The 24,788-nt window shown below is 51.7% G+C and overlaps 2 protein-coding genes across 2 annotated transcripts in view; both read left to right on the top strand.

Annotated features, from left to right (window-relative positions):
- The first annotated feature begins 21 nt into the window (after positions 1-21).
- Positions 22-16,589, top strand: LOC147092175 (voltage-gated monoatomic cation channel TMEM109-like). The gene is made up of 3 exons (XM_085975857.1): positions 22-256; positions 11,264-11,354; positions 13,480-16,589. The coding sequence occupies exons 1-3, from the start codon at positions 128-130 to the stop codon at positions 13,938-13,940; spliced, it is 681 nt and encodes a 226-aa protein (XP_085831983.1). The 5' UTR covers positions 22-127; the 3' UTR covers positions 13,941-16,589.
- The window catches only part of LOC147092174 (plasma protease C1 inhibitor-like), a 55,843-nt gene continuing 45,315 nt past the window's right edge, over positions 14,261-24,788 (top strand). The window contains exon 1 of the mRNA XM_085975560.1: positions 14,261-14,342. Coding sequence (XP_085831686.1) covers positions 14,261-14,342 — 82 coding nt within the window. The remainder of the gene's footprint in view (positions 14,343-24,788) is intronic.

Here is a 24,788-nt window from a genome sequence, read left to right as displayed (position 1 = left end):
GCCGTGCCACAATTTGCGAATGCGCACTGCCCTCAGGGAGCTCTCTGAAATCTAAAGGGGGGAGCTGCAGTTCCGACAGCCGCCGGTTGTCAAGGCGACCGAGTGGGGTGTGTGGAGAATTGGCAAGATGGCGGCGTTCGGGCCGCTGGTGCGGGATTCGGTAGCGGAGAAGACGGACTCCGAGTCCAGCTGGTGGCGCAGGAACAAGCCCAAGTTCTTCTTGCTGGAGGAGGAGCTGCCGGAGTGGGCGGCGGAGGTAAAGGCCGGGGAGGGGGTAGTTAGGAAAAGCCGAGGCTTCGGGGCAGGAGGGTAGGCCGAAACGCTGTGACCTTTCACCACCCCCCACCCCCCACTGTCGGTGGGCTTGTCCCAGAGACACAGAGTGGGAGAGTCCCAGAGTGAGAGAGACCCAGAGTGAGAGTCCCGGAGACCCAGAGTGAGCGAGACCCAGAGTGAGAGAGACCCAGAGTGAGAGTCCCGGAGACCCAGAGTGAGCGAGTCCCGGAGACCCAGAGTGAGCGAGTCCCGGAGACCCAGAGTGAGCGAGTCCCGGAGACCCAGAGTGAGCGAGTCCCGGAGACCCCGAGTGAGAGAGTCCCGGAGACCCCGAGTGGGAGTGCCCCGGAGACCCCGAGTGGGAGAGTCCCGGAGACCCAGAGTGAGCGAGTCCCGGAGACCCCGAGTGGGAGAGTCCCGGAGACCCAGAGTGAGCGAGTCCCGGAGACCCAGAGTGAGCGAGTCCCGGAGACCCAGAGTGAGCGAGTCCCGGAGACCCAGAGTGAGCGAGTCCCGGAGACCCAGAGTGAGCGAGTCCCGGAGACCCAGAGTGGGAGTGTCCCGGAGACCCAGAGTGAGAGAGTCCCGGAGACCCAGAGTGAGAGAGACCCGGAGACCCAGAGTGAGAGAGACCCGGAGACCCAGAGTGAGCGAGTCCCGGAGACCCCGAGTGAGAGAGTCCCGGAGACCCAGAGTGAGAGAGTCCCGGAGACCCAGAGTGGGAGAGTCCCGGAGACCCAGAGTGGGGGAGTCCCGGAGACCCAGAGTGAGAGAGTCCCGGAGACCCAGAGTGAGAGAGTCCCGGAGACCCAGAGTGAGAGAGTCCCGGAGACCCAGAGTGAGAGAGACCCCGAGTGGGAGAGTCCCGGAGACCCCGAGTGGGAGAGTCCCGGAGACCCAGAGTGAGCGAGTCCCGGAGACCCAGAGTGGGAGAGTCCCGGAGACCCAGAGTGAGAGAGTCCCGGAGACCCAGAGTGAGAGAGTCCCGGAGACCCAGAGTGAGAGAGTCCCGGAGACCCAGAGTGAGAGAGACCCAGAGTGGGAGAGTCCCGGAGACCCAGAGTGGGAGAGTCCCGGAGACCCAGAGTGAGAGAGTCCCGGAGACCCAGAGTGAGAGAGTCCCGGAGACCCAGAGTGAGAGAGTCCCGGAGACCCAGAGTGAGAGAGTCCCGGAGACCCAGAGTGAGAGAGTCCCGGAGACCCAGAGTGGGAGAGTCCCGGAGACCCCGAGTGAGAGAGTCCCGGAGACCCAGAGTGAGAGTGTCCCGGAGAGACAGAGAGTGAGAGTGTCCCGGAGAGACAGAGAGTGAGAGAGTCCCGGAGACCCAGAGTGGGAGAGTCCCGGAGACCCAGAGTGAGAGAGTCCCGGAGAGACAGAGAGTGAGAGAGTCCCGGAGACCCAGAGTGAGAGAGTCCCGGAGACCCAGAGTGGGAGAGTCCCGGAGACCCAGAGTGAGCGAGTCCCGGAGACCCAGAGTGAGCGAGTCCCGGAGACCCAGAGTGAGAGAGTCCCGGAGACCCAGAGTGAGAGAGTCCCGGAGACCCAGAGTGAGAGTGTCCTGGAGAGACAGAGAGTGAGAGTGTCCCGGAGAGACAGAGAGTGAGAGAGTCCCGGAGAGACAGGGTGAGAGAGTCCCAGAGAGAGAGCGAGAGCGCCCCGGAGAGAGCGAGAGCGCCCCAGAGAGAGAGAGCGAGAGCGCCCCAGAGAGAGAGAGCGAGAGCGCCCTGGAGACAGAGACAGAGACAGAGACAGAGAGAGAGAGCGAGAGCGCCCCAGAGACAGAGAGAGAGAGAGCAAGATCGCCCCGGAGACAGAGAGAGAGAGCGAGAGCGCCCCGGAGACAGACAGAGAGAGAGAGAGAGCGAGCGCCCCGGAGACAGAGAGCGAGAGCGCCCCGGAGACAGAGAGAGAGAGAGATCGAGAGCGTCACAGAAAGAGGCCCTTCGGGCCATTGTGTCCACGCCGGCCATCAAGCGTCGGCGGGAATCTCGAGCGGCAGAGCGGGGCTATAAAAGGCTCCAGAGACCAGGTAAGGCCTCACAGCGTCGGCGGGAATCTCGAGCGGCAGAGCGGGGCTATAAAAGTCCCAGAGACCAGGTAAGGCCTCACAGCGTCGGCGAGAAACTCGAGCGGCAGAGCGGGGCTATAAAAGGCCCCAGAGACCAGGTATGGCCTCACGGCGTCGGCGGGAATCTCGAGCGGCAGAGCGGGGCTATAAAAGGCCCCAGAGACCAGGTAAGGCCTCACGGCGTCGGCGGGAATCTCGAGCGGCAGAGCGGGGCTATAAAAGGCCCCAGAGACCAGGTATGGCCTCACGGCGTCGGCGGGAATCTCGAGCGGCAGAGCGGGGCTATAAAAGGCCCCAGAGACCAGGTAAGGCCTCACAGCGTCGGCGGGAAACTCGAGCGGCAGAGCGGGGCTATAAAAGGCCCCAGAGACCAGGTAAGGTTTACTAATCTCCGAACTCCGAACTCGGAGGGAAGGAGAGAGGTAAAAAGTAATCCAAGTGTGACGTCACCAGAAAGCGGGTGAGTGATTGGTTGGTAAGTATTTCTTTTTTAAGCTTAAACTCTGGTTTATAGTTTCTAAGGTGCGATATTCATCATCTAGAATCGGGGCAGAGGAGATTTCAGAATAATATTAATACATTTAATTAATTACATAGAATGGGAGATCAGGCGATGTGTTGCTGCTGCAATATGTGGGAGCTGGTGAACACCATTGATGCTCACAGTGATCACATTTGCAGTAAGTGTTGGCTGCTCGAGGAATTCCGGCTCCGTGTTGAAGAGCTGGAGTCCGAGCTTCAAACACTGAGACACATCAGGGAGGGGGAGAGTTACCTGGACTCTTGTGTATCAGGAGGTAGTCCCACCAATTAGATTAATTAATTCAGATGTATTCCCTGGCCAGGGTCAGGATGGTGTGACTAGAAGTGAGGCAGGTACGGGGATCCAGGAGGTAGTGTTGGAGGAGCCGCAGCCCTTGCTCTTGTCCAACAGGTTTGAGGCTCTTACTCCCTGTGAGGATGGGAACAGGGACTGCGGGGAGGATGAGCAACCTGGCCACAGCACTGTGGAGCGGGGGGCCATTCAAGTGGGAGGAGTTAAAAGAAATGTTGTAGTGGTTGGGGATAGTATCGTTAGGGGGATATATAGAGTTCTTTGCAGCCGAGAGGGAGAGTCCCGAAGGCTGTGTTGCCTGCCCGGTGCCAGGGTTAAGGACATCTCCTCTGGGCTGGAGAGAAACTTGGAGTGGGAGGGGGGAGGATCCAGTTGTCGTGGTCCATGTTGGTACCAACGACATAGATAGGACAAGGAAGGAGGTTCTGCTGAGGGAGTTTGAGCAGCTAGGGGCCAAATTAAAAAGCAGAACCACAAGGGTAATAATCTCTGGATTACTACCTGAGCCACGTGCAAATTTGGCTAGGGTAAATAAAATTAGAGAGTTAAATGCGTGGCTCAAAGACTGGTGTGGGAGAAATGGGTTTTGCTTCCTGGGACACTGGCATCAGTACTGGGACGGGAGAGAGCTGTTTCGTTGGGACGGACTTCACTTGGCCAGTGCTGGGACTAGAATCCTGGCGAATCGAATAACGGGCTGTAGAGAGGGCTTTAAACTAATTAGTGGGGGGGGGGGTGGGTTTAAGAGAGCGAAAAATAAAAATGACAGCGGAGAAGGCAATAGAGCAAGGTAGCAGTGGGGGAATTAAAAACCAGAGCGTGTCAGGAAGGGACAGAATATATAATGATAAAGGTAAAGTAGTAAAAGGGGTAAAAGCAGGAATAAATTGTCAGAAAACATATTTGAAAGTTCTTTATCTGAATGCACACAGCATTCGTAACAAAATTGACGAGTTGATGGTGCAAATAACTACACATGGGTATGATCTGGTGGCCATTACGGAAACATGGCTGCAAGATAATCATGAATGGGAACTAAACATACAAGGGTATTTGACAATTAGGAAGGACAGACAGGAAGGAAAGGGAGGTGGGGTTGCTATGTTAATCAAGGATGGAATCACTGCAATAGTCAGAAATGATATTGGGTCAAAGGATCAGGATAGTGAAACAGTTTGGGTGGAGATAAGGAATAATAAGGGGAAAAAGTCACTAGCGGGCGTAGTCTATAGGCCTCCTAACAGTTGCAACTCTGTTGGTCGGAGTATAAATCAGGAAATAGTTAGGGCTTGTAATAAGGGAACAGCTATAATCATGGGGGATTTTAACTTTCATATTGACTGGACTAATCAAATTGGGCATGGCAGCATTGAGGAAGAGTTCATAGAGTGTATCAGGGATGGGTTCCTTGAGCAGTATGTAACTGAACCAACCAGGGGGCAGGCAATCTTAGATCTGGTCCTGTGTAATGAGACAGGATTAATAAAAAATGTCCTAGTAAAGGATCCCCTTGGAATGAGTGACCAAAATATGGTTGAATTCCAAATTCAGTTTGAGGGTAAGAGAGTTGGATCTCAAACCAGCGTACTGAGCTTACATAAAGGAGACTATGAAGGTATGAGAGTAGAATTGATTAAAGTGGACTGGGAAAACAGATTAAAGTGTAAGACGGTACAAGAGCAGTGGTCTACATTCAAGGAGATATTTCACATCTTTCAAGATAAATATATTCCACTGAGGAAAAAGGGGAGTAAAAGAAAAGACAGCCATCCGTGGCTTAGTAAAGTAATAAAGGATAGTATTCGACTGAAAACAAGGGCATATAAATTAGCCAAATCTAGTGCGAGGATAGAAGATTGGGAAGCATTTAAAAGCCAGCAAACAATAACTAAAAGATTAATTAAGAAAGGGAAGATAGATTATGAAAGTAAACTAGCAAAAAATATAAAAACAGATGGCAAGAGTTTCTACAGCTATATAAAAAGAAAAAGGGTGGCTAAAGTGAACGTTGGTCCCTTAGAGGATGGGGCTGGGAAACTAGTGGTGGGGAACATGGAGATGGCAAAGACGCTGAACAAATATTTTGTATCAGTCTTTACAGTAGAGGACACTAAAAATATCCCAACAGGGGGCAATGGGGGTGGGGGAGGAGCTAAACATGATTAAAATCACTAAGGAGATGGTACTCAGTAAAATAATGGGACTTAAGGCGGATAAATCCCCCGGACCTGATGGCCTACATCCTAGGGTCTTGAGAGAAGTGGCGGTAGGGATTGTGGATGCATTGGTGATCATTTTCCAGAACTCCCTGGACTCGGGAAAGGTCCCGGCAGATTTGAAAACTGCTAATGTAACACCTTTATTTAAGAAGGGAAGTAGACAAAAAGCTGGAAACTATAGACCAGTTAGCCTAACATCTGTGGTTGGCAAAATGTTGGATTCCATTATTAAGGAAACAGTAACAGAGCATTTGGATAAACATAATTTAATAGGACAGAGTCAGCATGGTTTTACAAAGGGGAAGTTATGTTTGACAAATTTGCTTGAATTCTTTGAGGATGCAACATACAGGGTGGATAAAGGGGAACCAGTGGATGTAGTGTATTTGGACTTCCAAAAGGCATTTGACAAGGTTCCACACAAAAGATTACTTTCATGATTAATTGATTAATTCACCGCTCCATTCCCACTCGGACCTCACCGTCCTTGGCCTCTTGTATTCCACGGAAGCTCAACGTAAACTCGAGGAACAGCACCTCATCTTCCGATTAGGCACTCTGCAGCCTTCCGGACTCTATTGAGTTCAACGGTTTCAGATCATAACCTCGGCCCCTATTTCATTTTTTCTTGTAATTTTTCCACTCCTTTTCCCCCCCCCCCCCCCCCTTTCCTTTTGTTTCTCTCTCACACCTGGCAGCTATCTCTTGCCCTGCCAGTACACTTTACACCTAATCTCAGCCTATTACCATCTCGTCTAGCTTCTAATACCTTTTATTGTCTCTTTTTTACTTCTTTTGTTTCTTTTATTCTTTTGTCCGATCACAGTCCTGCCTCCGATCTATCTTTTCTTTCCAGTTTTGATGAAGGGTTCGACCCGAAACGTCAACTCAAATTTCTGTCCACGGATGTTGCCTGACCTGCTGAGTTTTTCCAGCATTTTCTGTTGTTATTTCGGATTTCCAACATCCGCAGTATTTTGCTATCGTACAAAAAGTTAGTATGCAGGTGCAGCAGGTGATCAGGAAGGCCAATGGAATCTTGGCTTTTATTGCAAGGGGGATGGAGTATAAAAAGTCTTGCTGCAGTTATACAAGGTATTGGTGAGGCCACACCTGGAATACTGCGTGCAATTTTGGTTTCCATATTTAAGAAAAGATATACTTGCTCTCGAGGCGGTTCAGAGAAGGTTCACTCAGTTGATTCCAGAGATGAGGGGGTTGACGTATGAGGAAAGGTTGAGTAGGTTGGGACTCTACTCATTGGAGTTCAGAAGAATGAGAGGCGATCTTATCGAAACATATAAGATTGTGAGGGGGCTTGATCGGGTGGATGCGGGGAGGATGTTTCCACTGATGGGTGAAACTAGAACTAGGGGGCATAATCTTAGAATAAGGGGCTGCCCTTTCAAAACCGAGATGAGAAACTTCTTCACTCAGAGGGTAGTGAATCTATGGAATTTGCTACCCCAGAGAGCTGTGGAAGCTGCAACATTAAATAAATTTAAAATGGAGATAGACATTTTCCTAGCAGATAAGGGAATTAGGGGTTACGGGGAGAGGGCAGGGAAGTGGACGTGAGTCTAGATTCGGATCAGCCATGATCCTATTTAATGGCGGAGCAGGCCCGAGGGGCCGTATGGCCTACTGCTCCTATTTCTTATTATTCTAATCTTGAGTGTTGTGAGGGTTCTTGAATGTTGTGAGGGTTCCTGCCTCTACCACCCTTTCAGGCAGTGAGTTCCAGATTCCAACCACCCTCTGGGTGAAAAAGCTTTTCCTCAAATCCCCTCTAAACCTTCTGCCCCTTACCTTGAAACTATGCCCCCTGGTTATTGACCCTTCTAATGTGACCTATTGCCCTCCTGTCAATGGGTTAGTCCCTCCAAAATGCATCACCTCACACTTTTCAGGGTTAAATTCCATTTTCCACTGTTCCGCCCATCTGACCAACCCATCTATATCGTCCTGCAGACTGAGGCTACCCTCCTCGCTATTTACCACCCCACCAATTTTCGTGTCATCTGCAAACTTACTGATCATACCTTTTACATTCACATCCAAATCATTAATGTAGACCACAAACAGCAAGGGAGCCAGCACCAATCCCTGCGGTACCCCACTGGGCACAGGCTTCCAATCACAAAAGCAACCTTCGACCATCACCTTCTGCCTCCTGCCACTAAGCCAATTTTGGATCCAATGTGACAAATTGCCCGGGATCCCATGGGCTCTTACCTTCTTGACCAGTCTCCCATGTGGGACTTTGTCAAAAGCCTTACTGAAGTTCATGTAGACTACATCAACTGCACTACCCTCATCCACACACCTAGTCATCCCCTCGAAAAATGCAATCAAATTGGTCAGACATGATCTCCCCCTGACAAAGCCATGCTGACTATCCTTGATTAATCCTTGCCTCTCCAAGTGGAGACTAATTCTGTCCCTCAGAATTTTTTCCAATAATTTCTCCACCACTGATGTTAGGCTCACTGGCCTGTAATTCCCTGGTTTATCCCTACTACCCTTCTTGAATAATGTACTATGTTAGCTGTTCTCCAGTCCTCTGGCACCTCCCCTGTGGCCAGAGAGGTTCTGAAAATTTGTGTCAGAGCCCCTGCAATCTCCTCCCTTGCCTCTCACGGCAGCCTGGGATACATCCCGTCAGGGCCTGGGGATTTATTCACTTTTAAGCCCGCTAGTACCTCCTCCCTTTCAATGCTAATTTGTTCAAGTATATCACAATCCCCCTGCCCGATTTCTATGTCTACATCGTCCTTCTCCATAGTGAACACAGATGCAAAATATTTATTTAAAACCTCACCTACATCTTCCGGCTCTACACACAGATTGCCACTTTGGTCCCTAATGGGCCCTACTCTTTCCCTGGTTATCCTCTTGCCCTTAATATACTTATAAAACACCTTGGGATTTTCCTTTATTTTGCCCGCCAGTGTTTTTTCATCCCCCTCTTCGCGCTCCAATTTCTTTTTAAGTACCCCCTGCACTTTCTATACTCCTCTCGGGCTTCCACTGTTTTTAGTCCTTTGTATCTGCCAAATGCCTCCCTTTTGTTCCCTAATCCATTCTTGTATGTCCCTTGACATCCAGGGTTCCCTGGGCTTGTTGGTCCCACCCTTGACCTTTACGGGAACATGTTGGCGTTGTACTCTCTCAATTTCCTTTCTGAATGACTCCCACTGCTCTGATAAGGATTTTCCTACAAGTAGCTGGTCCCAATCCACTTAGGCCAGATCTTGCCTTATCATATTAAAATCGGCCTTCCCCCAATTTAGAACCTTTATTTCCGGTCCATCTTTGTCCTTTTCCATGACTACCTTAAATCTCACCGAATTATGGTCACTGTCACCAAAATGCTCTCCTACTGACATTTCTACCACTTGCCCGGCCACATTCCCTAGAATTAGGTCCAGTACCGCCCCCTCTCTTGTAGGATTTTCTATATGCTGGCTCAAAAAGCTCTCCTGGATGCACTTTAAGAATTCCGCACCCTCTAAGCCTTTCACACTCTGACTATCCCGGTTAATATTGGAGAAGTTGGAATCCCCTACTATTATTACCCTATTATTTCTACACTTCTCTGAGATTTGCCTACATATCTGTTCCTCTATCTCCCCCTGACTGTTTGGGGGCCTATAGTACACTCCCAGCAAAGTGCTTGCCCCCTTTTATTTTTAAGTTTGACCCATATGGCCTCATTAGAGGAACCTGCTAAGATATCATCCCTCCTTACAGCAGTAATTGACTCCTTGATTAATATTGCAACACTCCTCTTTTTCACCCACCCTCTGTCTCGCCTGAAGATTCTATACCCTGGAATATTGAGCTGCCAGTCCTGCCCCTCCCTCAACCATGTCTCTGTGAAAACAACAACATCATACTCCCATGTGATATCCCAGGTGTTCATCAACACCTTCAGTTCATCTGCCTTACTCGTAAGACTCCTTGCATTAAAATAAATGCCATCCAGCCTTGCCATACTCCCTTGTGCCATTACATATTTGCTCTGCCTTCCAGGCTGACTTGTTTTTCCATCTATATTTGGCTGTGCATCACCCCTACTATAGATCCACTCCGTATCCCATCCTCCTGCCAAGTTAGTTTAAATCCCCCCCCACCCCAACAGTACTAGCAAACCTCCCCGCAAGGATGTTGGTCCTGTTCCGGTTCAGGTGCAACCCGTCCGACTTGTACAGGTCCCACCTTCCCCAGAAACAGACCCAGTGATCAAAGAAACTAAAGCCCTCCCTCCTGCACCAACTCTTTAGCCACGCATTCATTTGCTCTATCCTCCTATTCCTATACTCACTAGCACGTGGCACCGGGAGTAATCCAGAGATTAAAAATTTTGAGGTCCTGCTTTTTAATCTGCGATCTAGCTCCCTAAATTCTTGTTGTGGGACCTCATCCCTCTTTCTACCCATGTCGTTGGTACCAATGTGGACCACGACCTCTGACTGTTCGCCCTCCCCCTTCAGAATGCCCTGCAGCCGTTCAGTGACATCCTTGACCCTGGCACCAGAGAGGCAACATACCATCCTGGACACTAGTCATGTGACCTTTCACCCCTCCCCTGTCGGTGGGCTTGTCATTAGAGTCATAGAGTTGTACATCACAGAAAGAGGCCCTTCGGCCCATCGTGTCCGCGCCGGCCATCAAGCCCTGTCTATTCTAATCCCATTTTCCAGCGCTTGGTCCGTAGCCTTGTATGCTATGGCGTTTCAAGTGCTCATCTAAATGCTTCTTGAATGTTGTGAGGGTTCCTGCCTCTACCACCCTTTCAGGCAGTGAGTTCCAGATTCCAACCACCCTCTGGGTGAAAAAGCTTTTCCTCAAATCCCCTCTAAACCTCCTGCCCCTTACCTTGAAACTATGCCCCCTGGTTATTGACCCTTCTAATATGACCTTTTGCCCTCCTGTCAATGGGTTTGTGATGTGACCTTTCATCTCGTGTCAATGGGCTTTTAATGTGACCTTTCACCCTCCTGTAAATGTGCTATTAATGTGACCCTTCACCCTCCTGTCGATGGGTTGCAATGTGACCTTTCACCCTCCTGTCGATGGGCTTGTAATGTGACCTTTCACCCTCCTGTCGATGGGCTTGTAATGTGACCTTTCACCCTCCTGTCGATGGGTTGCAATGTGACCTTTCACCCTCCTGCCGATGGGCTTGTAATGTGACCTTTCACCCCCACTGTCGATGGGCTTGTAATGCGCTCTTGTACCGTCCTGTCGCGGGGCTTGACCCAAGCGGGCTCCTCCTGGAATCGCCACCTCCTCTCCTGCACCAGCCCACCACATTGCCTGCGCTTCCTGCTGGACTCCTCCACCATCCCACACACCCTCCAGGTCAGACAGAGAGTGCGACATCACCAGTGGGTCTCTGTCTCACACACACACACACTTTCATTACCGGGACAGTGAACCCCGAGTTCATAGCTGAAAGAGACGCAGAGACATGAACAGCGACCGACAATATTCATGACCCGGACAGTGAGACAGAGTTTAAAGACAAAAGAGACATTCACCAGCCTGACTGCAGTCACACATCCCCGGAGTAAGAGTCTGAGCACTGGCTGTGTGCCTCCCCTGGTGTAGCCCAGGCCTGTCACTCAAACCCTCCCTCCCGCCTCTCCAAAGCTCCTCAACCTACCAAGGTCGGCCTCTCCCTGGGCACCTGTTACCTTTCTTGTCCCTGAATCTGTAACCTTGCGATGTACGACCCTGTACTTCGCTCTCCCATGCGCTCTCGGATTGTGCGATATTTCCTCCTCGGGTTTTCTGCCGTCACTTGCGATCCCGTGCAACCGCCGGATGTGACTCCCGTTTTATGTTTCGAACCGTAGGCCCTGCTCCGCGTGATCGAAGGAATGTCGGAGATCACCAGTTGGTTCATCGAATCATGCCAGGATTTACTGGATGCTTTAGGGATTAAAGGTAAGCACTTTCTGAGGGAGAGACTGGGAGGAACGTTAGTGGGGTGTGGGGAGGGGAAAGGTGGCTAATTATTCATGGGTGTCTGATAGAACAGGGGATGGACGGCTGCTACCACTGTCTCCTGAGCCAGGGCTGAAATTTGACACCGAGCCTCACAAGAAGATATTAGGGCAGGTGACCAAAAGCTTGGTGAAAGAGGTAGGTTTGAAGAAGCGTCTTAAAGGGGGGGGAAGAGGCGGAGAGGTTTGGGGAGGGAATTCCAGAGTTTAGGTCACAGGACAGTCACAATCTCATTGAATGGCGGAACAGGCTCGAAGGGGCTGAATGGCCTCCTCCTATTCCGATGATCCTTTCACCCAACACTTGTGGCGAGCTCCCCTAATCTCTCTCCTCCTCCTCCCGCTTGGGCCTGACTCTCATCTGCAAAGTCCCGGGGCAGGATTGGACCGGGATTGCAAAGCCCACTGCAGTCAAATAGCCCCCGGGAGCCCTCGCTGGCGCTCGTGAACGCCCAGCCAGAGACGGCATCTTCGGGAGCGGCGGGAGTGCTAAGGGGGTTTTCCTCCTCCCCGCTGCTGCAGTACTGCTCCCTGGCCACCAGTGTGGCGCTGTTGCTCCACCGTCTGACTGCGCTACGGGCTGGAGCAGGCGCAGGCGGCCCCCAATTATAGCACCTCTGATCAGTGCTGACAAGTACTCGCACTTGGGTTTGGATCGTGAGCTTGGACACCAACAACGACGACAAATTGTATCTATATAGCGCCTTTAACGTAGTAAAACGTCCCAAGGCGCTACACAGGAGTGTTATAAGGCAAAAAAAAAATTGACACAGAGCCACATCATGAGACATTTGGGACAAGTGACCCAAAGCTTAGTCAAAGAGGTAGGTTTTAAGGAGGCCCGATTTGGTGGAGCCCAGAGATCTCGGAGGGCTGGAGGAGGTTACAGAGATAGGGAGGGTTGTAGGGGCTGGAGGAGGTTACAGAGATAGGGAGGGTTGTAGGAGCTGGAGGAGGTTACAGAGATAGGGAGGTTTGTAGGGCTGGAGGGGGTTACAGAGATAGGGAGGGTTGTAGGAGGTTACAGAGATAGGGAGGGTTGTAGGGGCTGGAGGAGGTTACAGAGATAGGGAGGGTTGTAGGGGCTGGAGGGGGTTACAGAGATAGGGAGGGTTGTAGGGGCTGGAGGAGGTTGCAGAGATAGGGAGGGTTGTAGGGGCTGGAGGAGGTTACAGAGATAGGGAGGGTTGTAGGGGCTGGAGGAAGTTACAGAGATAGGGAGGGTTGTCGGGGCTGGAGGAGGTTACAGAGATAGGGAGGGTTGTAGGGCTGGAGGAAGTTACAGAGATAGGGAGGGTTGTAGGGCTGGAGGAAGTTACAGAGATTGGGAGGGTTGTAGGGCTGGAGGAGGTTACAGAGATAGGGGGGGTTGTAGGGGCTGGAGGAAGTTACAGAGATAGGGAGGGTTGTAGGTGCTGGAGGGGGTTACAGAGATAGGGAGGGTTGTAGGGCTGGAGGAGGTTACAGAGATAGGGAGGGTTGTAGGGGCTGGAGGAGGTTACAGAGATAGGGAGGGTTGTAGGGCTGGAGGAGGTTACAGAGATAGGGAGGGTTGTAGGGGCTGGAGGAGGTTACAGAGATAGGGAGGGTTGTAGGGCTGGAGGAAGTTACAGATATGGAGGGGGGTGTGCTGGGGGTGAGGAGGCCATGGAGGGATTTGAACACCAGGATGAGAATTTAAAATGGATGTGGGAGGGGTGATGGGTGAACGGGATGAGTTGGGATACGGTGCAGCCGAGTTTTGGATGAGCTGAAGTTTACAGAGGGTGGGAAGATGGAGAGTCCGGCCAGTAGAGCGTTGGAATAAATAACAGCGCAGACTAAGTGGGCTGAACGACCTGATTCTGCACTGTGCGCTCGATCACCGTTGCAGTTTGTGGGATCTTGCTGTGCGCCAATTGACTGCCGCCTTTCCCTGTATTACGGCAGCGACCGCACATTAGAAAAAGAACTTGTATCGTTGGCTGTGAGGGGCTCTGGGGGATATCCTAAGGCGGTGAAATGCGTGCAAGAGATGCGAGTCCTTCCATTGGCACGTCACTGCCTTGTGTCTCCTCCCCCTCTAGGTGGCGAGCTGGGGACGTACGGCGAGGGTCTGGAGACGGCCCTGAGATGGGCGCTGGCGGCCCTGGTGCTCTACCTGGTCCTCTCGGCCGCCCTGCGGCCTCTGGCCGCCCTAGTCAGCCGGCTCCTCTGGCTGGCCAAGCTGGGCCTCTTCCTCCTGGGCTGCGACTACGTCCTGGCCACCTGCGAGGACAAGAGGAGGAGGAACGCCCTGCTCCTGGGTCTGGTGGCGCTCTACTTCCTGCTGGGCTGGCTGGGGCTCCCGTCCCTGGGCGGGCACGGGCGGGAAGAGCGGCTGGAGGCCACGGTCAGCAGCCTCGAGCGGCAGGTGACGGAGCTGGAGCGGAAGGTCAACCACAGGAAGCTCTACGACTACGACTCGGAGGCTGCCGGGGAAAGACCACCTCAAAGCCTCCTCCCTCTCGCCCCGCACGCTCGTGCTGACCTTTCGCACCCCACTTGACATCCCCTTCTCTGCAATCATCTGGGAGAACTGCCAAACGAAAACCCAGGGAGAGAATCCTCCCTCGGGCCAATAAACTGGGCAAAATCCTCTCCCAACAACCCTCAGGTGATCGACCCCAGCCCAGGAGCGTGTTCTTGCTCGAGGTACTAAACTTTCTATACGCTGCGTCTACGATCTGAGATGATACCGACCAAAGACACTTAATCTTCTATGCAATGCGACCTGCTATCTGAGATCCACATGGATCGAGTGTTAAATATAGAGGCACTTAAACTCCCGTACGATCACATGGCCCAAAGACACTGAACTCCCGTACGATGCGATCCGAGATCACACGGACCGCCGACACTGACCGCCCGTACGATCCGAGATCGCACAGACCGGAGACACTGACCTCACGTACGATGCGATCCGAGATCACACGGACCGGAGACACCGACCTCCCGTACGATGCGATCCGAGATCACACGGACCGGAGACACTGACCTCCCGTACGATGCGATCCGAGATCACACGGACCGGAGACACTGACCTCCCGCACGATGCGATCCGAGATCACACGGACCGAAGACACTGACCTCCCGTACGATGCGATCCGAGATCACACGGACCGAAGACACTGACTGCCCGTACGATCCGAGATCACACGGCCCAAAGACACTGACCGCCCGTACGATCCGAGATCACACGGACCGAAGACACTGACCTCCCGTACGATGCGATCCGAGATCACACGGACCGGAGACACTGACCTCCCGTACGATGCGATCCGAGATCACACGGACCGGAGACACTGACCCCCCGTACGATGCGATCCAAGATCACACAGACCGGAGACACTGATCTCCCGTACGATGCGATCCGAGATCACACGGACCGGCGACACTGATCTCCCGTACGATGCGATCCGACATCACACGGACCGGAGACACTGACCTCCCGTACGATGCGATCCGAGATCACACGGACCGGAGACACTGATCTCCCGTACGATGCGATCCGAGATCACACGGACCGGAGACACTGACCTCCCGTACGATGCGATCCGAGATCACACGGACCGGAGACACTGACCTCCGTACGATGCGATCCGAGATCACACGGACCGGAGACACTGACCACCCGTACGATGCACTCTCCGCCCTGAGTCATGAACCGGTCCGGTTCCCTCTCGAAGATGTCCAGCGAGTCCGTTTTGGGGTCCTTTGCGCTGGAGAAGGTGGAAGGTGGGGGAGGGAGGAGGAAGTAGTTTGCTGTCATCTGCCGTTGGCCAAATCTTGGAATCCGAGCTGGTGGAGCGGCAGAGGTCTTCGCACAGGAGGAGACCGACCCATCGGGCCTGTGCTGCCCCCTCCTCCACCGCCCCCATCGACTCCAATCCCATTTCCCTACTCCGCTCTCTCCCTTTGCTGATTGTCCTCCTCGCCCATTTACCCTCGCTCCCTCTTCGTGCCTTTCAGTAGTTGCTGGTGACCATGCGCCCCATATTCTAATATCTCCATCTCCCCGTCCCTTTTGTCACTTCTGAGTCACAAGGCCATGGGTTCGAGTCCCCACTCCAGAGAATATAACCCCATCGTCTCTCACTTTCTCACTGTCTCTCTCACTGTCTCTCGCTCTGTTGCCCTCAGTCTCGTCTCTCCCTGTCGTCCTCAGTCTCTCTCTCACTGTGGCTCTCAGTCTCTCCCTCCCTCCCTGTCGTCCTCAGTCTCTCTCTCACTGTGGCTCTCAGTCTCTCTCTCCCTCCCTGTCGTCCTCAGTCTCTCTCGCTCTGGCTCTCGGTCTCTCGCTCTGTTGCCCTCAGTCTCTCTCTCCCTCCCTGTCGTCCTCAGACTCTCGCTCTGTCTCTGTCTCTCACTCTTTCTCTCTCTCTCTCTCTCTCTCAGTCTCTTTTTCTCACACACAGCCTGTGTGTGTCTGTCTCTCACGTTCTCTGTGTCTCTTCCACTTCCTATCCCGGTGAACCACACACAGTGAAACAGCGGTGAGCAATCGGGAAACAAACTGCTGGAAATGGTTTAATTTTTTTCACCCATTAACAGGATGTGGGCATTGGCCGTCCCTAATTGCCATTGAGAAGGTGGCGGTGAGCCGCCCCCTTGCAGTCCGTGTGATGAAGGTGCTCCCATGGCGCTGTGAGGGAGGGAGTTCCGGGATTTTGACCCAGTGACGATGAAGGATCGGTGGCCATCATCTTTACCCCTGTCTGACGGACCTGCTCTGGGTGGGACTGGGATCGGGGGGCAGGTTCAAACGGTGGAGCTTGGTGTCTTTGCTGCTTCTGTTACCCAGCCTGATGATTTGGGGGCCAGGCGAGATCGGGGGCTAGAAACTCGTCAGGGGCAGTGGTGTCAATCGGACGGTATCGTATCCGTTACCGTCTCAGGAACTGACTACCAGGCGGTGTGTAGAACGAGCGTCCGACCCCACCCAACACCGCCCGATAGGCGTCACCCCCCGAGACACATTTCTAGGCAATGCGCTCCAAGCACAGCAGGCTGAGGCTCGGCCTTTCACTACAGAGTGGGTAGAACGGCCCCCTTCAGTACAGTTTACACTAAATAGCCTCTTGGACTTTTAACACAAAAACTGACAAAAAAAATGATGGTCTGTTGTTGAATAAACTTTCTTGAAAATATCCTGTGATGGAAGAGTTTGTGTTTTTCATTATTCCTTGCAATCAACTGGGGCGGGAGGACCGTGCGGAGAAAAGGGAACATGTTGCACTTGTTAGACTGGGAGATCTTGGATTTGTAGGTCTGGAGGAGGTTACAGAGATGGGGAGGGTTGTTGGGGCTGGAGGAGGTTACAGAGATAGGGAAGGTTGTAGGGCTGGAGGAGGTTACAGAGATAGGGAGGGTTGAAGGGCTGGAGGAGGTTACAGAGATAGGGAGGGTTGTAGGGCTGGAGGAGGTTACAGAGATAGGGAGGGGTGTAGGGCTGGAGGAGGTTACAGAGATAGGGAGGGTTGTAGGGGCTGGAGGAGTTTACAGAGATACGGAGGGTTGTAGGGGCTGGAGGAGATCACAGAGATGGGGGGGGGGGGCTGGGGGCCAGGAGGCCATGGATGTATTTGAACGCCAGGATGAGAATTTAAAAATAGTCATTGCCGTACCGGGAGCCAATTTAGGTCAGCGAGCAGGGAGGGGTGATGGGTGAACGGGATAACATAAGAAATAGGAGCAGGAATAGGCCACTTGGCCCCTCGAGCCTGCTCCGCCATTCAATAAGATCAGGGCTGATCTTGGGCTCAAAGCCACTTCCCCGCCGGCTCCCCATAACCCTTCACTCCCTTTTCTTGCAAATATTTGTCTATCTCCACCTTAAATGTATTTAATGACCCAGCCTCCACGGCTCTCTGGGGCAGAGAATTCCACAGATTTACGACCCTCTGAGAGAAGAAATTCCTCCTCATCTCAGTTCTAAAAGGGCGACCCTTTGTGGTTCTGCTTTTTAATTTAGCCCCTAGCTGCTCATACTCTCTCAGCAGAACCTTTTTGTCCTACGTGGACCATGACAACTGGATCCTCCCACTCCAAGTTTCTCTCCAACCCAGAGGAGATCTCCTTAACCCTGGCACCAGGCAGGCAACACAGCCTTTGGGACTCACACTCTTGGCTGAAGAGAACAGTGTCTATCCCCCTAACTATACTATCCCCTATCACCACAATATTTATTTTTACTCCCCCCAACTTGAATGGCTCCCTGTACCACGGTGCTGTGGTCAGATTGCCCATCCTCCCTGCAGTCCCTGCCCTCGTCCACACAGGGCGCAAGAATCTCGTACCTGTTGGACAAGGCCAAGTGCTGAGGCTCCTCCATCACTACCCCATGGATCCCAATACCTGCCTCGCTTGTAGTCACACCCCCCTGTCCCTGACCATGGGCCAAGTTGGAAGTAATTACTCTAGTGGGTGTGACTGCCTCCTGGAACTTAGTGTCCAGGTAACGCTCCCCCTCCCTAATGTGTCGCAGTGTCTGAATATCAGACTCCAGCTCATCAACTCTGAGCCGAAGTTCCTCGAGCAGCCAACATTTACTGCAGATGTGGTCGCCTTGGACCTCGATGGTGTCCACCAGCTACCACATACAACAACAACACATTGCCTGGTCTCCCAGCTTAATTAGTTAATTAATTCGTTTTAAAATGTGGAACACGCATATATTTAATCTACACCAAGGCACTTAAATGTAGACGACCAAGTTTGAAAAAAAAAAGCGAGAAATATAGAAATACTCACCAACCAATCACTTACCTGCTTTCTGGTGAAGTCACACTTCGATTACTTTTTACTTCTACACACTCACCGGTCCGTTGTAGCTGCTCCCGTGGGTCCCCGCTGTTTTAGTAGCTCCGAACTCTCGCTCCCGTGGGTCCCCGCTGTTATAGTAGCCCCAAACACTCGCTCCCGTGGCTCCCCATTTTAGTAGCTCCGAACTCTCGCTCTCCTGGGCGCCCAGCTGTTTTAGTAGCTCCGAACTCTCGCTCTCTCCTGGGCTCCCGCTGTTTTAGTACCTCCGAACTCTCGCTCTCTCCTGGGCTCCCGCTGTTTTAGTACCTCCGAACTCTCGCTCTCTCCTGGGCTCCCGCTGTTTTTGTAGCTCCAAACTCTCGCTCTCTCCTTGGCTCCCGCTGTTTTAGTAGCTCCAAACTCTCGTTCTCTCCTGGGCTCCCGCTGTTTTAGTAGCTCTGAACTCTCACTCTCTCCTGGGCTCCCGCTGTTTTAGTAGCTCCGAACTCTCCCTCCCATGGGTCCCCGCTGTTATAGTAGCTCCGAACTCTCACTCTCTCCTGGGTCCCCGCTGCTTTAGTAGTTCCGAACTCTCACTCTCTCCTGGGTCGCCGCTGTTTTAGAAGCTCCGAACTCTCGCTCTCTCCTGGGCTCCCGCTGCTTTAGTAGCTCCGAACTCTCACTCTCTCCTGGGCTCCTGCTGTTTTAGTAGCTCCGAACTCTCGCTCTCTCCTGGGCTCCCGCTGTTTTAGTAGCTCTGAACTCTCGCTCTCTCCTGGGCTCCCGCTGTTTTAGTAACTCCGAACTCTCGCTCTCTCCTGGGCTCCCACTGTTTTAGTAGCTCCAAACTCTCGCTCTGCTGGGCTCCCGCTGTTTCAGTAGCTCCGAACTCTCGCTCTCTCCTGGGCTCCCGCTGTACACAGACGTGTACAGAGATAGACACAGACGTGTACAGAGAGAACGACACAGACGTGTACAGAGAGATAGACACAGACATGTACAGAGAGATAGACACAGACGTGTACAGAGAGATAGACACAGACGTGTACAGAGAGATAGACACAGACGTGTACAGAGAGATAGACACAGACGTGTACAGAGAGATAGACACAGACGTGTCCAGAGAGATAGACACAGACGTGTCCAGAGTTAGACACAGACGTGTCCAGAGATAGACACAGACGTGTCCAGAGATAGACACAGACGTGTCCAGAGATAGACGTGTCCAGAGATAGACACAGACGTGTCCAGAGATAGACACAGACGTGTCCAGAGATAGACACAGACATGTACAGAGATAGACACAGACATGTACAGAGATAGACTATCTCTGTACACGTCTGTGTCTATCTCTGTACACATCTGTGTCTCTCTCTACACGTCTGTGTCTCTCTCTACACATCTGTGTCTATCTCTATACACGTCTGTGTCTCTCTCTCCCTATACACGTCTGTGTCTGTTAGATCCGTGATTCTTTAAATAGGATGTTTCCCCAAGAACTACACGGAGGCTGTAACTTATCAACAGGTATTTACTGGAGTAGGGTAGTCTCAAGACTGAAGTACAGAAGCCTGCTCCGGCTTTATATACAGGTGTGGTCACTGCCGGTACTACAGTATACAGGAGCTGTAAAACAGTTCTCTCTTAAAGGTACATACACAACAATTCCTCCCCTTTTAGATTAACAGTACCATAACATTCATTTAACAATTAACATCTTTAACATGCAACATTAACTGAAAATAGTCCATTTATAAATTCAGTCTTTGGGGCGGCTTCCTGATCCTTTCGGGATAGCGCCTTTCCTGAGGTTCTTGTTCTTGGTGCGGAGGTGATTTTGGCCCCCTTTCGTCGGTTAGTTCATCAGTTTCCACTGCTACTGGTTCGAAGGTAGATGCTACCGGTATGTCGGGTTCATCCCCAGGCACGCGAGACATGGGGTTGACTCGTTCCTGTGATGCTAAGATCTGGTCGACGTGGCGTCTCACAATGTTCTCCCCGACATCCACTGTGTACATTAATGGCCCCTGCCGTGTGCATATCGTTCCGGGTTGCCATTTCTCTGTTCGGTAGTCGTGGGCCAAGACTGGTTGTCCTACATTGAAGCTCCTTGTCGGCTTCTCATTGATGTGTTGGAATTGTTTATCCTCAACATTTCTTCGCACACTTGGTCTGAGCAAATCCAGGCGAGATCGCAACCTTCGGTTAAAGAACATCATGGCCGGGGTCTGGTTGGTAACTGCATGTGTCGCATTTCTGTAGGCTAACAGGAAATTGTCCACCTTATGCTGGAGTGGAATTTCATCATCACACATGGCCTTTATCGCCTTTTTAAAGGTTTGTACGAACCTCTCAGCCAATCCATTTGTGGCTGGATGATACGGGGCGGATGTGTAATGCCTTACCTTCTCATAAATTTCCGAAACTCTTCGGACACAAACTGGTCCATTTTATCAGAGCAAATCTGCTCTGGCAAGCCGTTCCTGGCAAATATGGTCCGTAGGACTGCAATCGTTTTCTCTGTAGTGGTTGAGGACATTTTTATCACCTCAGGTGATTTCGAGCGCGCATCCACTGCTATTAAGAACATTGAGTCCATGAATGGACCAGCAAAATCAATATGCACCCGTTGCCATGGAGAGGAGGGCCACTCCCATGGGTGTAGAGGGGCATGTGGTGGTGCATTTTGGACCTTCTGGCATCCTGAGCAGCTCTTGGTTAGGTCCTCGATTTGTTGATCAATCCCCGGCCACCACACATAAGCCCTAGCAAGGCTTTTCATTTTTACCACTCCCAGATGACCTTCGTGAAGCTCATTGAGCACTCTCTCCCTTAACTTGGGTGGAATTACCACTCGGGATCCACACATCACTGTCTCCTGGCATACTGACAGCTGTTCTCTTCTGGATGAGAATGCTGGCAACAGTGAGTCGCCATGTGTTGGCCATCCCCTCACCGTCAAATCATATACCCGAGAGAGTGTCGGATCATTGCGGGTCTCCTCTATATCCGCATTAGTTACTGGCAATCGTTCAATTATTGACGAATAAAATATCTCGATAGGGTCCACTGCTGGTGCTTCCTCCACAGTAGGCAGTGGCAAGCGTGAGAGCCCATCAGCGTTTCCATGCTGTTTCGTGCCTTTATATTCTATTTCATATTGGTTCGCCCCTAGAAAAAGGGACCATCTTTGTAACCGTTGTGCAGTCATCACTGGAACACCCTTCTTTGGATTAAAGATGGAGACAAGTGGTTGGTGGTCAGTCAGCAAGGTGAACTTCTGCCCATGCAGATAGTGGCTACATTTTTTTACTCCCCATACTAGGCTGAGGGCCTCCCTGTCGATCTGGGCATAGTTGCGCTCGGCTGAGGTTAGTGACCGAGACGCAAAGGCTACTGGCCTCTCCAACCCGTCTGGGAATTGTGCGACAGCACTGCTCCAATACCATAGGGTGATGCATCGCATGCCAACCGAATTGGTAGTGCTGGGTTGAAATGGGCCAACACCTCTTTTGATGTGATCAATTCTTTGTACTTCTGGAAAGCTCGTTTACATTCGTCATTCCACTTCCATGGTACCCCCGTTTGCAGTAGGGTGTTCAGTGGGTGTAGTACTGTAGACAAATTTGGTAAGAACTTATGGTAGTAGTTTACCAGCCCGAGGAACAACCTCAGTTGTGACACATTTCCCGGTGCTGGAGCCTTGACTACTGCCTCAATCTTTTCAGGAGACTTATGTAACCCTTCTTCATCAATAACGTGGCCACAATACGAGATCTGCTTCTGGAAAAACTCGCACTTGTGGCGATTAGCTCGTAGCCCATATTCCTTTAATCTAGTGAGCACCTTCTCCAGGTTGGCGAGGTGATCACTGTCATTTTCGCCCGTGACCAGGATTTTGTCCAAATAACACTGGGTCCCTGGAATCCCTTGCAGGACTTGATCCATTGCCCTTTGCCAAATAGCCAGAGCCGATGCTACCCCAAGCACCAGTCGGTTGTATTGATAGAGACCTTTATGAGTGTTGATCGTGAGGTATTGTTTCGAGGCTTCTTCTACCTCCATTTGCAAGTCCGCCTGGGCCAGATCAATTTTGGTGAAGCATTTACCTCCAGATAGCGAGGCGAAAATATCCTCAATCCGTGGAAGCGGATATTGTACCGTGTGAAGGACTGGGTTCACTGTCACTTTAAAATCCCCACAGATGCGGACCTTCTTTGGTTCCCCAGGCATATTACTCAACGACCTCTTCATTACAGGGACGATGGGTGTAGCCCACTCACTCCAGTCTACTTTGGACAGTACTCCTGAACGTTCCAACCCTTCCAGCTCTGCTTCAACGGCTGGTCGGATCGCATAAAGGTCTGGCCTTAAAAAACTTTGGACTTGCATTTTCCGCTATTTTAATCGTTGCTGTTATGCCTTTTAGTGTTCCAAGTCCCTCCTGGAACACTTCTTGTGCGTCAGTTAGCATTTTTGACAGTCGTCCAGGTGTGGCGTCGTCATCCTTTTTGGCCTCAACCTTCAGTGCCTGTATGGAATGCCAATCTAATTGTATCTTCCGGATCCATTCACGTCCTAGTAGTGGTGGTCCTCCATCTGGCAATACATATCGGTCCATTTTAGGTATTTCCTGGCCTTTGTATATCACTTTCACCCTTATTTTTCCTTTGGGGTAGACTATTTGCCCCGTGTACGTCTTCAAGACAATCTCTGTAGCTTTCAAGGGTATATGTGGAAATAGCCGCTTGTAGTCCCTTTGGTTTATGACTGTTAGGGCTGATCCAGTGTCCAATTCCATTTTCACTTGGACTCCGTCTATCTTGAGTGCGACCCAGATAGTCTGGTGATCCTCCATTTTGGTTACCTTATGTAGTTTCAGACAACCCAGCTCCTTGCTTCCGGAGTCTGTATCATTTCCCTGTTCGTCTGAACTACTGTCCATCACCTTATGTACCTTTTTGTACTGCTCCTGTGGAGATTTCTTGCTGTTGGTTTTCTTCCCTGACCTGCAGACTCTTGCTATGTGTCCTGCTTTTCCACACTGTCTGCACACTTGATCCTTGAACCAACAATCCTTCTGGTCGTGTGCTGTTCTGCCGCATCGATAACACTCCCTGCTCCATATGACATTTCATTGGTGCCGTATTCTTGCAGTCTCCATTGTATCTCTGCAGCGCCCCGTGCGGCTGCTTCGTGTGATACTGCCATGCTGAAAGCCTTGTCCAGTGTAAGATCCTTTTCTGATAAAAGCCATTTCTGGGTTCCTTCACTTTGAAGCCCACACACAAACTTGCCCCTTAACGTATCTGCTAGTCCCGCTCCAAACTGGCAGTGTTTCGATAACTTGCGCAGTTCCGTTAAGTACTCAGCATTACTTTCATCTTTATGCTGGTTCCTTTTGTGGAACTTAAATCTTTCTGCTATCAGCAGCGGTGTGGGGCTTAAGTGGGTCCTGTAGGATTTCTACTGTACTTTCGAATTCTTCTCCATGGGCTTCTCTGGGGTTATCAGGTTTCGCAGTAAGCCATAAGTTTTTGCACCCATGGAATTTAACAAAACCAGTGCTTTCCTAGCATCTGGCACTTCATTCGCCCTGCAGTACACCTCAATGCGTTCCACATATGTCACCCAATCTTCGACTTCATTGTCGAACGCCGTGATACTGCCATTCTTCGCCATCCCTGGGTGCAATTTAACTGTGTAAGTGGCGTCTCCCGCGCTCTCCCTTCTTCTCCGCTGGAACAAAATGGCGTCTCCCGCGCTTTCCTTCGTTCCCGCGCTCGCCCTTCTTCTCCGCTGTGGCTTCAAAAATAAATGGCATCTCCCGCGCTCTCCCTTCTTCTCTGCGGCTCAATGGCGTCTCCCGCGCTCTCCCTTCTTCTCCCCGCGGACGCGGTTCAGCCCTTGAGCCCTGGCTGTGCTCTGCGTGTTCTCCTGTGCGCCTCTCCCGTTGCCGTCGCTCGGTCCTGAACCCGGCTGCTGCTTTAACCTCTCTCTCTCTCTGTTTGTTTTTCCTCGCCGCCGCTCAGTTCTTCAACCCCCGGCCGCGCCCTGTGCGCTTCACCCTCTCTCTTACCCCATCGACGCTGTTCGGCTTTTCTACGTCGTCGTCGGCCTCCCGCCACCGCTGTCCGGGAAGGGTGTGCGCTGCACCTGTTGCCAGTCTGTTGCTGGATCGTCGTGGCTCTCAACAGCCACTCCTGCGATGTTCACTTGCTGCCGGATGACTGGGTGGTTGCTCGTGGTCGACGCCTGTGCTTCTGGCCTCGACTTTCTTCCACCGTCCTCCCGGAGCGACTCCTTGACGGGAAATGCAGAGTTGTTTACTAGTGTAGAGTAGTCTCACGACTGAAGTACAGAAGCCTGCTCCAGCTTTATATACAGGTGTGGTCACTGCCGGTACTACAGTATACAGGAGCTGTAAAACAGTTCTCTCTTAAAGGTACATACACAACAGTGTCTATCTCTGTACACGTCTGTGTCTATCTCTGTACACGTCTGTGTCTATCTCTGTACACGTCTGTGTCTATCTCTGTACACGTCTGTGTCTATCTCTGTACACGTCTGTGTCTATCTCTGTACACGTCTGTGTCTCTCTCTGTACACCGTC

The sequence above is a fragment of the Somniosus microcephalus genome, unplaced genomic scaffold (assembly GCF_052327205.1).
Source record: "Somniosus microcephalus isolate GS21.2 unplaced genomic scaffold, FLI_Smic_1.0 unresolved_chr2, whole genome shotgun sequence".
In the NCBI taxonomy this organism is placed as follows: domain Eukaryota; kingdom Metazoa; phylum Chordata; class Chondrichthyes; order Squaliformes; family Somniosidae; genus Somniosus; species Somniosus microcephalus.
This window is presented reverse-complemented; position numbering and strand designations above follow the sequence as displayed.